We start from the raw sequence: 16,880 nt of genomic DNA, 5'->3' as shown, positions 1-16,880 counted from the left end.
ACAGATGAAAATTAAGGGGTAAAAAGATGTAACGTTTACTCAATGCTCTCGTTTTCAACTTTTAGTGAGTTCTTAATTTATTAGTTATAACTTGTTTTTGTTGGAGAGGGTTCAGAAAAGGCTGTGAGATTTTTCTAAGCGTCAGCTTAAAAATACTTACAACTATTTCTTAAATGCCAGCTTAAGAAATGTATAAATAAAATTCAACATTAAGACCTCTAAACTTGGAGAGACATGCTCAGAACAGGAAATGATAGTTTGTTAATAAAGAAAGGTAAATCATTCTCTAGGCTTCCGGTGGGAAACTTGGCAGCTAAGGGATTTTGACCTCAGTGGAAGGTAACTGCCACAAATGACAAATCAAGCAACTTTCTTCTTACAAGTGAGGCAAATGTTTGACATAAGGCTGGACTGCATTCAGATCTATCATTCCCTGTGGCATATTCTTCTACTTTTAACAAATAATCCTGCAAGCTTTTTGCACTGACCGTATTAATTTTCTTTTTTTTCTCTCTCTCTCAGAATAAAGCTGTGCAAGCCTAACATTTTTTGTGAATGATTACTTATTTCCTATTTGAAGCACAAAAGCTCATCACTTATAGCATAGGTCAAGCTTTCAGTGCCTATTAGTCCTAGTCTGGAATGAATTAATGCATTTTCCTATGTTCATTTTCCTTTTCTGTTGTAGGAACAGTATATGGGATATTTGTGCAAAGGAAGGAAGCAAAAATCCTGCATTATTTTCAGGTGAAGCAGTAAACAACAACAAAAAAATACACTTAAAAATTCTATTTTCATTTTCATATTAGACTCACTGTGACTATATCACTGTGAAGTTTGCAATTAGAAGTACCAGTTTTCCCAACTCAGAACAACAAATGGCAGGAAAAAATGACAAGTAGCCCAGTTTAATTTCAAACGTTAATATATTTTCTATTTTATAGTGAACATATGCATCGTTCACCCCTTATTTGCAGCAACTATGACGTCCTCATAAAAAGGGGTGACATTTGTAAGATACCTCTTAAAATAAATATTTCTTTTTATAAAATAATAAAACTTCAAATAAATATTCTTTACACTAAACAATATGTTGAAAAAATTAGAAAATAAAGGCTGAATTTTACTGTAACTGTACAATATACATGAAGTCCAAAGGGAAATCAGAGTCTTGTAATAGAAGGTTTCCGTAAGACAAAATACAATCTAAAAACATACTGATTGATTCACATTCTTCCGAATGTACAACATATTAGTATAATATTTTGTGACTGTGCCATGTCTTATGACACCACTTATTTTTCACAGTTGAAAATATTATTGTATATACAAAAATATAGCACATTATCTCTGGCAGAAAACAATGAAAAAAAGGAGTCATTTGCTAATTTACAAATTTTGCAAGTACTATTCACAAACAATAGAGTTGCCTAGGAGTGTCTGTGTTGCTTTAGCTTATGCAATATGTGGGTCACAATGTACTGCATCCCATTTTTTTTTTTTTTCTGTATCCCACTAGCTGGATTCTAACAAGCGTATCAGTTAAGATGGCACACACAGAGAAAAGCATTTCACTGCAAACAGCAAAGTATATCCTCAACCCTTCTACTACAGTGCCAAGACCATAGCTGCTTAGTTGGTTGCATATGTACGTTAAAATACTCCTTGTTACTTTAGTATTTCTGACTAGTGATGCTATGTTGGCTTTTCAAAGTTCCTGGGGGGGACGCTGGGAACTTTGCAGCAAACAGTGTTGGAGTGTTTACAGCGGCACCCAGGCCGATTTACCCGGTCGTAACAGCCCTGGCACAACTTAAGGCAACCCTTGGCTGGTAGGTAACACCACAAGCAAGGCAGAAAGAGAGACACCACACCCATGGCGGACCATCTAGTGCAGCAATGCGACTGGCTGCAGGAGCAGGGGTTGTCAGCACAGTTGTCCTCGTCATCGTTAGAGCAGTGATAGAAGAGGCCCTTCACGCAGCAAACGCAAGTCCCGTAATCGACCACGTTCTGGGCTGAGCAAAGACACTGCTTGTCACAGATCCAACACGATGGGAGGGTCCTCGGATAAGTGCACTCCTTGCACTTACACTTTCCACAGTCCTCACACCTGTAGCTGTGTGCTCCCAAGTCTTCTTTGCTCAGCGGCTTCAGCTCACTTGACTTGAGCTCAGACTTGGGCTGCATTCGGACTATCCCGTCGGCAACTGGCCCCAAAGATGATCCTAGAAGTCTTTGCTCAGATGAATTACTGCTCGTACTTGTCCTTGTACTGCTCCGCGAACCTGTGCTGACCGTGCTGATGGACCGGGACAGAGGCGCCCGAGGAGAGGCGTGCGTTTGCGTGTGCTGAATCCGGCTAAAATGACGATGTTCGGGCAAGCCATGGGGCCTTTCATTTTTGGGTTGGGTTGCTAGCCGAGGAGCAGACTTGACCCCCGGCCGTGGAGCCACCGTAGGTCCCTCCGTGTACTCATTCGTGTTTCGGATGGCTCTGATCTGGTCCAGCGACAAGACGTGAACCTGCTGCGTCAAGACATCCCGCAGGTCGGGCTCCCCGTGCGGTCTCCCACTGTCACGCCGAGCCTGTAGCAAGGCCTGCGACCCGCTGCCGTGCTGAGCTCTCGTCTCCATCAGTGCCCGGAAGCGTGCTCACCCCGACAGGCTTAGAACACATCTGAAATCCTGGAGCAACAAAGAGAGGATTCACTATTGCAACACATCTCATGCTCTCTCCAGCAGTCTTTCAAGCCTGCAGGATCCCACAGCCCGCACACAATCAAGTAATGCATCAGCCATTAAAAAAGGAGTCACACCTGGGGCGGAGCGCAGGCACCGTTCAGCCGAAGGCACTTCCCTCAGCCTGTCCTGCCTACTCCTGTGGAGAGCTTAAAGGGATTCTGTTCTAGCTCCACGCATCTTAACTTGTGGCTCTAGAAGGTCTAGGTACTGCGCCTGCTAACTAAAGCTTCCCAGGCCATCTTCTGGTTAGACCATGGCCTTTAAAGTGATTGCATTTCAGCCACTTGAAGTGGCTCTTCTTTTCACATCAGGCTACTGAAAAAGTTATATTAAAAAAAAAAAAAAAAAAAAGCCTGCAAGTATTTAGCAAGTGTAATGTGACCTGCTGATGACAGACATATAATTCTCCAATTTTGTTTAAAACTGGATAATATTTTGGTAGGCTAGTTTCTTTACACATTAAACTTTACATGATGTAAATAGGAAATTTTAGTTTAATACCAATGGTCCCAAGAAAAACACCAAATAGCAATAAAATGTTTGAGGTTAGACATTAAATGAGTTAGTGCTACCAAAAACTTCAACAGCACAAGTAAAAATATCTCTCTCCAGTATTTTAGTGTGTGTCATACTTGTGTACACCACTGCGATTGTTATTTTAAGGCTCAATACTACAAAAGTAATGCTACCACTGTTTTATTTTTTTAAAACGTGTAAAAAATTCCATAGACTACGTTTCAAATTGTAAATATTACCAAGAGTGGCTTGTGGGACAGAGGCATGCATAACATAATCAAACAATGCCAGCATCCAAGAAGTCTACTTGATTGCGAGTATTACTTTGAAGGATCATTAACTACAAAGTAGAAACGCAGACTTCAGAATTTAAATGGAAAGCCGGCAAAAGACCCAGAAGATGAGAACTTGTAAATAACTAACTTCCACACTCTGATATGCAGAAGTTTCAAGTACTGCCCTCTAAATTAGTTAATATTTGTTTTGCCTTTATCATATCTTAAAGTGGTTCCAAAATCCAATTACCTATACAAAAATGCAGAACAATATTTTACAATTAAAACCCAAGCAGGAACCAAGCTTCTTACAAGGACCACACAACGTCTTCAATTATACCTAGAAAGAGCACCATAGTGTTACTCTGTACACATCAGTTACCAACAATAATACTATACCGCAGTATAATAAAATATAGCCAAACAGTTTAACAATGAATATCTCAAGACACTGTCTTTATTCTAACAGCGGTGGAAAACATTTAACCTTTTAACTCCTGGCTCCCTCTCCTCAAGTGCTTTTTCTTTAAAAAAAAAATAAAAATCTGAATTTTAAGAGTGACCACCTATTTTAAATATTGTCAGATCCTGGTTTTGGAGTGTATGTCATGGTTTCGTGTCGTCGTCGTGACCCCCCCCCCCAAAAAAAAAAAAAAAGTATTGCAAACTTATCTTGAAGCATTGCTTATGTTTCCTTCAAAATAAAACCTTTGCCATATAAAAAGTTTCAACCAACAGCCTAAGTAGACATTTCCTCATCTGAAACTCTCTGGAGATAAAAAGGAACAGAAAACACAATACTTTCCCCATCCTTGAGAGGAACCAGCAGCCCCATCTGCCCTCCACGTCCAGACTTTAGCCACAATCAGCCAGCCGAGAAGACACGCCGAACCAAACCCTGCTGCTCCAGAAATGACAACCCAGTGCAAAAGCAAAGCTGACCCTGACCTGCAGGCGCTTAAGACGACACCGGCCTCGGTGGCAGAGCCCCCCTCACCTCAGACGCCAAGCTGGGAGCTGGAGGAGAAGCCTCCGCGCTTTGCCCCCGTCCCCTCTCCGGGCTCCATCCCGGCGCGCAGCGGGCGCGCAGCAGGTGGGAGGCGGCGGCCCCTCGCCCGCGGGAGCGCGGCCGCAGGCGCCGCCGGCAGCCCCGCAAGTGCAGACAACCTGGAGATAACCAGGAGACATCCTCTGGGCTGGGAGGTGGGAGGGGGCTGCTGCAGCCGCCTTATCAGGAAAGTCAAACCCATGTTTCCTTTTAACTCTTCCCCCCTGCCCTCCCCCGAGAGATGCTAAAGAAGCCTTCCCCTCCCGGGTAATGCAAGGCGCCCTGCAGACGCTTTTGAGACAACACCTCCGAGACAGTTGGGCAAAAGGCACATTACCCCCTCTCGCCTTGCCGTAAGCGCCCATTCAGCTTCACAAAGCCAGCCGCTGGGAAAGCTCCTCTTATTTTACGCATATTCTGCAAATTGCCTGAACTTCAGTCCGCCCCCCTCCGCCCCAGCCCGAAGGGACCCAGAAGGCATTTTCAGCGGGACATCGGTCCGAGCCGGGCGATCCTCCTTTCTCTCCCCTTGACAGATCCGCTAACAGGACAAGATGCAAACCTTCAGCGCATTTATTTGCAAACATACATTTGCCTGAAAATCCTTACGGGAAAGCACGTCTCTCCCTCCTCTGATCTAGCACTTCTCCCCTTTCCATCCACCAAGAGCAGAGAAGCAGCATTTGCCTTTTTGTGTGTGCATGTGTGTGATAACACGATTCCCCACTTCCAAAAGCCAAAGTCCACTCTCGCAGAGCTCAAGTGCCATGATTGCTAACTTTTCCTAGCTGGGATTGGCAAAAGGGCGAGCGAGGGGGCCGGGTTTCGCGTTCGGCACATTTGGGGAAGTTTAAAACGCAAGGGGCTTCTTGCGTGCTGTGGAAAAACCCCGTGTCTCGCTGGCTGGGAGAAGGCGAGCCTAAGGGGGAGAAGTCCTCTGCCCGTCAATTTCTGTTTTGTGTCCGGAGCCTGTGCAAGGCACCCCCACCCCCATCCCCACCGCACACACACCAACCACCTCCTCTTCTTTCAAAGTGCTTTGAAACCCCCATTAAGGGCCGAGTGTGTGATCAGACTATGGATTAGGGCAAAAGGGACTTTACCATCGGGGTGGGGCAAACTGACACACAAATAGCTTGCTGAAAACACCAGCAGCTTTTTTTTTGGGGGGGAGGGAGGTTGTTACATAGTAAACCCACCACAGGAAAAAAAAAAGTAAAAGCAAAAATTAAGGCTTTTCTTGCCCTCCACTCATATCCTCGGCAAAGAAGAACGTGGGGAAGAACTTTCTTCGCCTTATGAATCGAATGAATTTAATCACACGAGAAATATATGTGTATACACACATACACATATATCTATTTATACCAGACGTGCACTCACTTCCGAATTGCACGGATCTCCCGACGCCACTACAGACGGGCGTAAATCACGCACTGAAAGGCGGGTTGCTCGCTCTCCCCCAAGACGGGGGTACAAACAGCCCCGGCGCTCGCCAACCCCGCAGCGCCCTCCCTTCACCTCCCCCCGGGGCTTGTCGGAAACCCACGCGTGCCCGGCGAGGCAGGAGCGCGCAGGACCGCCCGTGCCCGGCTCCCCGCAGCAGGGAGAACACGCTGAACTCCCGTCCCCCCCCCCGGCCCCGCTCGCAGCCCTCGCAGGCATGCCTCCGCGCCCGCGCAGCCCTCCGCCCCCCGCGCAGCCTTCCGCGCCCCGCGCCCCCGAGGCACCCCGGCGGGGCGCAAACGCGGCGCAGCCCGCAAACCCCAGCGGAGCTTCCCCCCCCCCCCCCCCCCCCCGCCCCGGAGAGAAACCGCTCCGAAATCCCACCTCCGGCTCCTCTCTGGGAAAGGAAGGAGTGGGGAAGGGGGGAGAGAGAGAACCTGTACGAATGGAAAAGGGATCGGCCTCAAACATTTCCACGAGTTTTCTTGGAGCAACCGGGGAGGGGGGGGGGGGTTACTGAAAAGCTTGTTTTGCAAAGAAGGAAAAGGCTCTCACCGTGATCGCGGCGCTGCACCAAACCCCTCTCTCTCTTGTATTTTCTTCTTCCTGCGGTTTGCAAATAAATCCAGCCCTAAAGCAAAAAAAAATTCTTTTCCAAACTCTGCTTTAGTCCAACTTGCAAATTAGAGTAAGAATGATCACCATGTAAAAAAGTCCAGAGCAAAGTTACGTCCCTCTCCCCAGATCGATTATAAATACGTGTGTGCGCGTATATACTATAATAATAATAAAAACACCTCTCCGGATCGGGGTGGGTTTTCTCTGCTCCTAAAAAGAAATCACTCAGTCTCTCACACACACACTTTCCTTTTTTTCCTCAATGAACAGGAGGCCGAATCGCCAATACCAAGTCACTTTTTTTGTTGTTGTTGCAAATGATCAAGAGGAAGGGGAAAGCCAAAGAAAACAAAATAAAGTGGATCTAAAATAAAATCCCAAAGCTTTCTTCCACTGAGCTCCTCCAAAAAAGCAGCTTGTGCAATGTAGCCGTTCTGCTGAGAAGCTGCTTGCTGCAAGCTCCTCTCCCCTCTCTCTCTCTAGCTTTCTCGCTCCCTCTGCGAGCGTGTGTGTGTTGCAGGCAGCTCTGTGGTTTGCAATCGGGGGGGGGTGTTTTGGGAGCGCAGCGGATTTGTGGTGGTGGTTGTTGTTGTGTGTTTGGAGGAGGTGGAGGAGGAGGAGGAGGAAGATTTGAGATCTGAGCTGTAGGGGCTCGGCGTTTTTCTGCTCGCTCGCTCTCTCCCTCTCTCTCTTTTTCTTTCCGGAGGAGGTAGGGTGATCTCTCTGCAAAAGCAGCAGTAAATGGCGTCATGTGGATCTGAGGAGGAACAGAGCAGTTGTTGTCCCAGAGGATATATCGCATCCGGTCCCAGCTCATTGGCTCTGCGGGGCTACATTCACTGGCGCTCCCAGCGCCCTGCCAGCACTCCGAGCTGCGGGAGGCATTCAAAAGGGCAGCGCCGCCGCCGCCGCGCCAGCCCCGGCCCCGGCCCCGGCCCCGGCCCCGGCCCCGGCGCTGCGCGGGGCGGCGGGGAGCCCCGCTCCCGGGGCCCCGCCGCAGCCTGTTTTCACAGGAGGCTCTTCCGTGCGCGGTCACACGGCGCTGGGGGCTGCTTTTGTGCTCGTGTATTTATTCAGAGGCAGACAGCGATAGGTTTGCAGGGGAGCCGAGGGGAGCTCGCTTCTCCCGGGGAGGGAGGCACGCTCTCCCCGCCGCTGCGGGCTTTCGGGAAACCCATTTCCAGGTGCTTCCCCTCCCCCCCAGCCCCCGTGTTTTTTTAACGGAGTGGAATAAAAGTTTACACTTTCTGTGTGTGTTGTCGTCGTCCGTGTCCCGTCCCCCCCCCCCCCCCAGCAGTCGGTCCCCGGCCGCGCAGGCAGAAGGAAGGGTGATTACTTGGGGCATTGTCCCGCGGATTAACGCGACGAGGCTGTGCGGGAGCTCCCCCGGGGCCGGGCGGGAGCGCGGAGCGGGGCCCGCGGGGCGCGGAGCGGCGGGACAGGCCGCTGACAGCGCGCCGCGGTGCTTTCCGCGCCTCGGACGGCTGCAGGGTGCGCGGCGTCCCGGGCAGCAGCGGGGTCTCCTCGCCTGTGCGGAGGGGTGGGATTTTTTAGGAAAAAAACCCCAAACCAACCAACAATCCCCAAAACTTTGTTTTAATGAATTCCCATTCGTGTGGGGGACACGGTCTGCGAGCAGCTCACAAACGTGACTGTTTGTCTTCTGGGCGTTTCCTGAGACGGCCCCAGCTCGGTCCCTTTTGTACGAGCTGAAATCACCGACGGGGCCACTGTCGCTGGGCCCGGGCATCTTGCGCCTACATGTATCTTTCAGCGCGCAAAGCAGCGTATCCACGTAGGCATGCACCGAGCACGAATATATCCGTATCACGTGTGGCACTGCTTAAAATATACGCGATGTGTAAGGCAGTAATGCATTGCATTATTTACATGAACAATCCTCTGTGCAAAACCCCCGCCAGCCCTTTTTACTACTTGAGGCAATTTTGCAGGCACTTCCTCTTCTACACCTGCTAGTCGCCGCTTTTTGAAAGGGGGTGGTCATTCTCAATAAAAACATGGAAATAAAAAGGGCTGTGTCTTACACGCACGGCCTGCAGCTTTTCCTATTTTTATACGCAAATACCCATTCTTCCACAGTAATATCCTGAACCTGCGAATTATTTTCCATCGTGGCTTGACAGCAAGGTTAGCCTGAGTTACACGGGTCTACCTTCTTCCCCTTCACGCGGGCTTCACCAGCCCCTACCCTGCACGAAATTCCGGCCGCCTCGGCGGGGACGGTGCTCGGGGCGCCGGCGTCCGTCCCCTCCCCCCCCTCCCCCTTCGCCCCCCAGGACCCGCAGACGGAGCCAAACGCCCGTCGGGGCGGGGGCAGCCCCGCTGCCGGAGCCGCAGCCCCGCGGGGCTGGGTTTCGTTCAGCGCTGCCGGTGCACGGCGGCGGCGGCGCGGCCGCTCTCCCCGCCAGAGGGAGCGCGGCGCCGGGGCGGGGGCGGCGGGGGCACGGCGGCCCTGCGGCACCCGCCGGAGGCTCCGCCGAGGCAGCAGCAGCCCCGGCGCCGGGCAGCGGCCTTCGCGGGCAGGGGAAGGGCGGGAGGAAGCCCAGGGGCTTTCCCCACGGGAGGGGGCACCCACCCAGCGGCGTGGCGTCGCGCTGCGGGGCGCGCCCGTGGATGCGCGGAGGACGGACCTGGGCATCCTCGGAGGTGCGGGCCGCGGACTCTGTCAGCAAGGCAGTCCACGGGGTTCAGCTGTGAGGGGCGAGCATAGGTTAAAATACCTGGGGAAGAAAAGACGCGGTCTTAATTTCACTTCACTGTGGAAAGAGAAAAATCACTTCCTCCCACATAGCAAAGTCAAAAATAGGCGAAGAACCCTTTGTGCAAGCCTATACACATGGGAAAGGTCTGTTAGATTATTTATCAGTATTTATACTGAGCATATAAATAGTGTTTAAACTGGAAAGTTCATAATACCATTTTTAAATCTGTTGGTCAGTAGTGCAATCAGCAATTTATATGCCAGTTCTCAAGCACAGGTGTATACGCTTAATATAGTGAGTAGTCCCAAAGACAGATACCAAAACACTGAAGTTATTTTTATTCACAGAGCCAGCCATGTGTGCAAAATGGTGAAGTGTCAATGTCTCATAGCAAAAAAAAAAAAACCCAACAAAAAACCCCCAAGCATACAGCATCCTAGTACTGCTGAGTTTGAAAGAGAAGCAGCAAACCTGCCAAGATTTGTGCACAAACTTAACTTGCACACAGGTAATCAATAACTAGTGCACAAATATGCAAAATTAAGTGCACTTTTTTTGTTCGTTTGTTTGTTTTCGGGTTGGAATCTCAAAGCTGAATTCTCAGGCCTTAATCTGATGATTCCTTGGAACCAGCTTTCGCAGGATTACATGTGTCACTCGCATTTCACATTTCTTGTCATGGATAGTGGTTTAATGCATGTGACTATGTTTCCCCTAGTGGTTTGCTCTAACCACTGCATGATTTTTTTGCTTTAAACCCAAGCAGACCTTGTTTTTTGGAGATGAAGGTCTTTAGTTCATTCTCAGCAGAGGAATGTAGCTGTTGTGTGTGTATATATATATATGTGTGTGTACACACACACATATACATACATATGTGTTTATATACACATATATATGTATGTGTTCATGATATATTAGAATAGTAGCAATTCCAGTGACTTCAGGTGAAGGGCTGGGCAGACTGAGCTCTGTGACATGAGAGACACTCTTCTGAAATAGTTGAAACTTTTCTGCAACATCCTCAAATTGTCCCAAATTTTACTTGGCTTAATTTTCAGACCCAGGATCTGAAAACAAGTAGTATTTTCCCCTTTTTGTAAAAGAAAAGGAAGTTCATTCACAAGGAACTGCTTCTCACCAGGGAATGAAAGTGCAGTAAATTTTGCTGACTTTCAGAACATTTTGTGCATTATCTCATGAGTTAATGCAGTGATATAAGGGTATTGATTCTGAAAGGACTAAGTTTGGCTGCACACTGCTTCTAATGCCCAGTATTTCCTTAGAAACTTAAACCTTTAATTGATTGTCTTTCATGTTTGTAACTCTGAAAAAGGTAATGTACATAAGAGAACTATAGGATTTTTTTAAAGTAGTTTGTGATTAGCTGTGAAGCTTTTTGCCTACTGATATTTCACTGAGATTCTCAGGGCAGACAAGGACATTCAGATATATCACAGAGAGAAAGAAGTCAAACTAACTGTACTGTGAACAGTTGGACATTTTTTATGAAGAAAAGTAGGTCCCTGACTCAGTACCATTAGTTTTACTTTTGTGATTTTCACGGTAGGTAACCTGAAGGAAATCCCAGAATTCCTTAAGAGGGGAAAATGAGGGAAGGCAATACATTCAGTGTGCTACTGGGAACCTGCTCTGGTGGACTAGGAGTAGCACTGTTAAATGTGAAAAATAGAATAAATACCTGCTGCTCTGGTTGGGAATGCACATGCTCTGCAGCTGCTGGTATTTGGACTCCTGCTTTTAGTGATGCCCAGATCTTCTGGGATTAAACTACTGCTCTTCAGATCTAGCTAATGATCGCCACCTTCCTTACAGGCCAGATCCTGTGTAACTTTATCCCGTCTGATGATTGCCCCAGTATATGGAGGGACAGTTGCCAGGAGAATATTTTCTTGTTGAATACCAAATATACTTATGTAAACTTAAAAAATAAACAAATCCCTTTCCTGATCTTTCTGAAATTATACTAAAGAATACACACATTTAGTACTTATAATATAATGTGGAGCTTTTGCATATAAATTGTTCTAATAAAGCTAGTATGCTCTTTGATGTGCTGTTCAATGTTATTTGGCTATATTTGTGTCCTCGATAAAATCAGCATTGGTTTTTTTGGAATTCAACTTTATAAGCCTTTCCAGCTTATACAATGCATTTTATAATTAGTTCTCTCTTCTTAAATACCTTGAGACCAAATGTTCAAAAGAGGGACAATTTGGCGTGGACAGGACTAAGTGCACTTTATTTGCTAAACTGGTATTATAGCAGACTTTTTATGGTGTATTTGTTTGTCCTAGGATTTTCCTCCTAACATTTTTGACTGCTTTGGTAGAAGTAATCATGAGAATGACAGCACAGACAAGCCACGTCTGTCAGCATTTGAAACACTGCACTCTCTAGCCTCATTCAATTAGAGGTTAGATAACACTGGGCTTGACTATACTAGAATTTTATGCAAAATTAACTGATTGCCTATTAAAATGTTAGTAACTAAGTGCTAGTTTGGAAATTCCCAAAATATTTTGTAGCAGGATGCAGACACTTGTGTGTTGACCTGGGGTTAAAGTGACTCAGAAGAAATGGAAGAGGTCAATTTTAGCAGTTATGGGATATTTGGGAACAAGAAGGTTTTATGAAGAGACTTATCACATCTCTGCTGTGGTTTGCAGCAGTAGTTTTCAAAGTTCTTCAGTCTGTAGATTTTTTCTATGCTTTAGAAGAGAAAAAAAATCATAAGCAGACTTTTTTAGAAAATTATAAATTATAAGACCTCCCATTTAGAAGTAGTCCATAGGAATCCACAGATCACAGTTAGAAAACCACTGATGTAGAGATACCCAAACTAGCTGTAAACTGCAATGTAGTGGAAAGGTAAATGAATATCTTGGGTACTGTAAGCAATGTAGCTGGAAGAGCGCAGATGCCTGCTCTTCTCAGAAGTGCAAGGTAGCTTGCATGGACCTCCATGCTGTGACAGCTACTCTGCTCCCAGAACATACGGTACCTTTCTTCACTGGAGGCCGGAGTTCAGACGGATACCTCCAAGAGATTAGCAATCGGTAGCATATAGCTTGCAAGCCAGCCAAGAGATAGGTACAAGTAAGACTTACAGATTTTGCTGCAAACCAAAGCAAGCAGATTGAGCAATTGTTAAAAACTGTACCATCTTTCTCCCATGCGCTGAGATTATTTTTATTTTCATCGGTTGTGAAAGGCTTGTATTCATCCGAGTAGCACACAAGCACATCCTGAAAGCAGAGGTGAGGTGTGCAGAACAGAATCGTTTCCTAGAGGTGAATGAATTTTCACAAAAAGGAAAATAAAAACTCATGTTTCCCCATCATTTGTCTGAAAATCGGAACACAACAAAAAATACTGTTTGTATGGTTGCGTCAATCAAAAAAAATTGTGAAAGACCCTGATCCTGCTGTCAGATCTGCATAGGACTGTCTTCATTTTCCTGATTATAATGGCAATATCAACAATGATAATGCTGGCTACTCTATCACAGTTTTCTCCGCAGATCTCAAAATAGTTTACAGGAGATGTCACTATGTCCATTTTATAGGTGAGAAAACCCAGGGGTGAAAGAAAGAAGTAACTTAGCTGAAAAGCAAGAACTAGGAGTCCCAGTCCCAATCTCTCCACTGTGTACATGCTGCTTCACACGGAGACCCATGGCATTGTATTTCCTTGTGGGCTCCACAGTCTTTCTGCACAACTAAAATTTCCGGATCTGTGTCTAATAGAATCGGAACACCTTAAAAGAGAGTAGGAACTGTTAGATAATTATACTTATCTTATTTAGAGAGGGAAGAGGACAAAATGTTTGATTATCTAAACAAGGTTATCTCTGCAGGAGCATCCACTCCCACCACTTGATTAAAGAGTTCCTCTAAACTTCCGTCGCTGCATCTGGTGTAGTTACTCCTATCTTATTTGTGGTTTTGTAATCATCTTTTCCTGTATTTTAAGCAGGCCTATTACTTTCAAAAGCCCCACAGAGACAAAGGCAGAAATTAAGTGAGAAGCCAAATCTCTGAGCTGTTCCTCCTAAGCAGGCCCCTGATGCCTTCTGGAGCCCAAGTGAAAGTCTGCAGTGGTCCAGGTCGCGGAGGGAATCCAGCTGCCAAGAGCGGCTCCCAGGATGGTGTCCTGATTAATGAAAGCTGAAGGAAGCACTGGAAATGGCATTACAAACATACGCAATAAATCCACCACATCTGACAGAACAAGCTTGCAGAATAAGCCCACTGGAAAACTTCCTTCATTCTTGAGGTTAAATGTTTAAGCCATTTAACGTTTTTTAAGTTTTCTTGTTGTTGCTTTCTTGCAACACAATTCAAATGGACATAAATTATATCAACTTCTGATGGCTTACGTTGCATCAAAGCAATTATTTTTTCCAAACTATGTGCTGTTCAATTTTTATTTTCGTTCTTAGCTCTGTAGGTTTGTTTTCTCCACAGGGACACAAATTACAGTTCTATAAAATCCATTGTAGCTAAGGAAATTTCTGTTAATGCCTTATTCAAGATCCCACTGCAGACAATAGAAATAAAGGTAGCAACCTTTATTTAGTTGAATAGATTTTGCATCAGGTAAAGTCTGACTTTTGAGAAGACGTGGTCTTCGCAGAGTTAGAGAATATGCGTATTTAGACAGTCAGTGTCTAAAATTATATGTACGGAGGGTGCGTGCTGGGCCGCAGCCCGGACTAGCTTTAGTGCTTCCATGTTTTGTCAAAGCTAGAGCTCAAGCAGCAAAGGGAAAATCTTCATTCAGCCCAGCTTCAAACCCAAGTTTTTTTCTGTAGTAAAAATGTACAGGAGAGCTAAAGCGTTTTCTCTGTGGTGAGGGGGCGGCAGGAGGGAAGAAAGCTTCCTTTTGCAGAGACCTTCTCGGTTTTAGCATTGCAGAAGCCGATTCTGAAGGCAAGTTAATGAAATACAAACGGGAATTTCCTCCGCTCTCCTTCCTGCTTCTATCTTTGCCTGTCTCACCTTTTGAGAACCTGATTTGTATTTGTATACATGTGTGTGATCCCGATTTCATTGTTTGCCTTTTCACACAGGCACTTTCACCTACATCCCCCCCCCCCCTTCCCTCCCTTCCTCTCATTTGGCAGCCAGTTGGGCTTCTTCCTGCCTTGAATACCACATTCCCTGGTTATTCAAGCTCAGTCATTAGCACCCTGTCCCCCTACTGAAATTATGAATGAAAAGCCTTGTTGTTCTTTACAAATAACTCGGGCTTCCTCAGTCAGTCAAATTCAAATGGAAGTGACTGCCAGACAAAGCGCCTGTATGATGGACAGTCCTCTCAGCAAGCGATCAAGGCATACAGGAAGTTTTTAAAGGCACAATATAGGTAGAGCAGCCCCGGCGTTCCCCCCCCGGGTGCGGGCTGGGGAGCGGGGATGGGGAGGGGGGGGCAGCCCCCTGCCCGCCCCGCCGGAGCGCGGAGGGCGGCGGGGCGCTCCCGGCGCGGAGCCCCCGCCGCCCCCTCGGAGCTCGCCCTGGCGGCACGGCCACCTTCGCCCGGCGGAGACGGGGCCGCGGCCGGGGCCGGGGCCGGGGCCGGGGCCGGCACCGCCGCGTCCCGGCGCTGAATGCCGCGGGGGTCGCGGGCCCCGAGCGGCACAACCCCCCGCCGCCGGCGCGCATTGTCCGCGGCCCCCTTCTCACAACGGGGGAAAAGGTAATTGACAGCCCCATTGTCCGCCCCGGCCCCCCGCGGCTTTAAAACACTCCGGGGCCCCAGTCACACGTTGTCAATAAGAGCTGTCGGAGGTGACGAGTGAAGAAGGGCTGTTCAGGAAACAGTTTGAGCCCTTCAAGTGGACAGGCCTCAGTGACTTCTCCGGCACTCTGGCTGCCACAGGCAGCCCCTTCAAAAATAACCTTAAAGCAATAAATCAAACATGTTTCCTGGACTATACAAGGAACAGCTGGTTATTTTTCCTCACTTCCCCCCCCCCCATTCTTTTTTTTTTTTTTTTTTTTAGCCTAAAAATTATTTAAGCACAGGAAATCAAGCATGTCGAAGTTTGGCAAAGCAGTTTGGGTGATTTAGCAGTTACAACGCTTCTTTCTCTATTAGCCAGTCTTTGGACTTTGGCTTTTTATCTCCTCATTTCCACCGGTTTCTGCATCTGCTCTGATGACTAGCATAACTTGCCCCTTGTCTCTTCCACACAGCGAGGGAAGCAATCTGCGTAGTCTGCAAGGAGAAGCCGTTCTCCCTGATTCTCCTCTCTCACAGGAACTCTGTATCCTGGAGTTCAAAAAGATGTCTTGGGCTTAGTCGATCTGTTTATTTAGGAACAAAAACCCTGCACCTGAGAATTACTGAAATGTCTTGCCATAGGCAAGTCTGGACATCTACGCCGTACTGGGTGTTTTACATAGGCAGCACTCGTTGCCTTTATCTATCTGATGCAGGCTGTGTTGATGTATCATCACACATGACACATCACGTATGATGTGTGTGCATAATGATATGTAGGATGCATTAAATTTTAAATACAATTACAGGTTTTTCTCCAAAGGCCTCTGCAACCTTAGGCTCTGTTGCTGCAGCTGGATCCACACGGGCCAACATTTTTGTTTGCACCGAGCCCCTTTAGGAGCCCACCTGCCTGGATCTGATTTCAGCCTTGGAGCTGTCATTTCCTGCCATCACATGAGGTAGTTAGTGTATGTTAACTAACTAAAATTCAGATCCGTTAGACTTAGTGTTGTCATTTAGCAATGCTCAATTCTGCTAATATATTCAGTGCTTGGCGCTGATGATACACTTAGGAAATAAAAGGCAGGGGTCAAATATTCTTTGCAATATTCTGCAATGTCCATGCACTGTGACTGAAACATTGTATTCCAGCCAGAAATGTAACTCTTCAAAAAACTGACAGTAAAACCAGAGACTGAATTAAGAAGAAAAACAAACTTTTCTGGAGGTTTGGGCTCTGTGAAAATTCAGTTTAAAAAGAGCGAGCTAGCTAATCTCCAGCAGCAGTACATTCTCTTTACTCACATAGCACAGGGTATGGGTTCTTATTTCTTTATCATGCCACCTATTAACAAGATATAAAGAACATTACTGTTCGCTTAATGGTGGCCAGGGGGTATTTAAGCGAAATAAGTTGTCATGAGAAAGGAGGTGTGTGGCAGCAGGTTTAAGTCTGTGATCTACAGATGCAGCACGGTTTACTCCGTTGCACTAACCCATCCATTCTGGCAGCTCTGCACTCATGGGTCAGGCCATGGGAAGGAAGATTTGCGTATTTTTAAAATTTTTTGTGTATCTTTCATTTGCAATATGATACATTTATACATCTGTTAATAGTTTCATGTCCTTGTGCATCTAGTTCCAGTTCACCTATCCACAGCACATTTCTGCCATATTTTAAAGACTAGGGTAACACAGACCTGGTAAGTGCCTGAGACTAGTTTACAGGCAATTTTAGCCAAACCTTACAGCATGCTC

The 16,880-nt window shown here is 46.8% G+C and overlaps 1 protein-coding gene across 6 annotated transcripts; it reads right to left on the bottom strand.

The window, feature by feature from the left end:
- Positions 1-913: 913 nt before the first annotated feature.
- Positions 914-7,418, bottom strand: SPRY2 (sprouty RTK signaling antagonist 2). Of its 6 annotated transcripts, XM_075526930.1 has the most exons (3): positions 6,828-7,418; positions 6,586-6,661; positions 914-2,688 (listed from the first exon to the last, which is right to left on the bottom strand). In XM_075526930.1, the coding sequence occupies exon 3, from the start codon at positions 2,635-2,637 to the stop codon at positions 1,696-1,698; it is 942 nt and encodes a 313-aa protein (XP_075383045.1). In that variant the 5' UTR covers positions 2,638-2,688; positions 6,586-6,661; positions 6,828-7,418; the 3' UTR covers positions 914-1,695. The 6 variants fall into 6 exon arrangements, with proteins under 6 accessions (XP_075383045.1, XP_075383037.1, XP_075383074.1 ...); XM_075526922.1 differs by having other exon boundaries at positions 6,586-7,418; XM_075526959.1 differs by lacking the exons at positions 6,586-6,661; positions 6,828-7,418 and adding an exon at positions 6,415-6,446.
- Positions 7,419-16,880: the final 9,462 nt, after the last annotated feature.

The sequence above is a fragment of the Mycteria americana genome, chromosome 1 (genome assembly GCF_035582795.1).
Source record: "Mycteria americana isolate JAX WOST 10 ecotype Jacksonville Zoo and Gardens chromosome 1, USCA_MyAme_1.0, whole genome shotgun sequence".
Taxonomy (NCBI): Eukaryota; Metazoa; Chordata; class Aves; order Ciconiiformes; family Ciconiidae; genus Mycteria; species Mycteria americana.
The sequence above is the reverse complement of the archived record's forward strand: the minus strand, read 5'-3'. Positions and strand labels throughout refer to the sequence as shown.

What these genes read in the sequence shown, in the direction of transcription:
- SPRY2 (XM_075526922.1), bottom strand. Translation starts at nt 2,637, where the DNA reads ATGGAGACGAGAGCTCAGCACGGCAGCGGGTCGCAGGCCTTGCTACAG.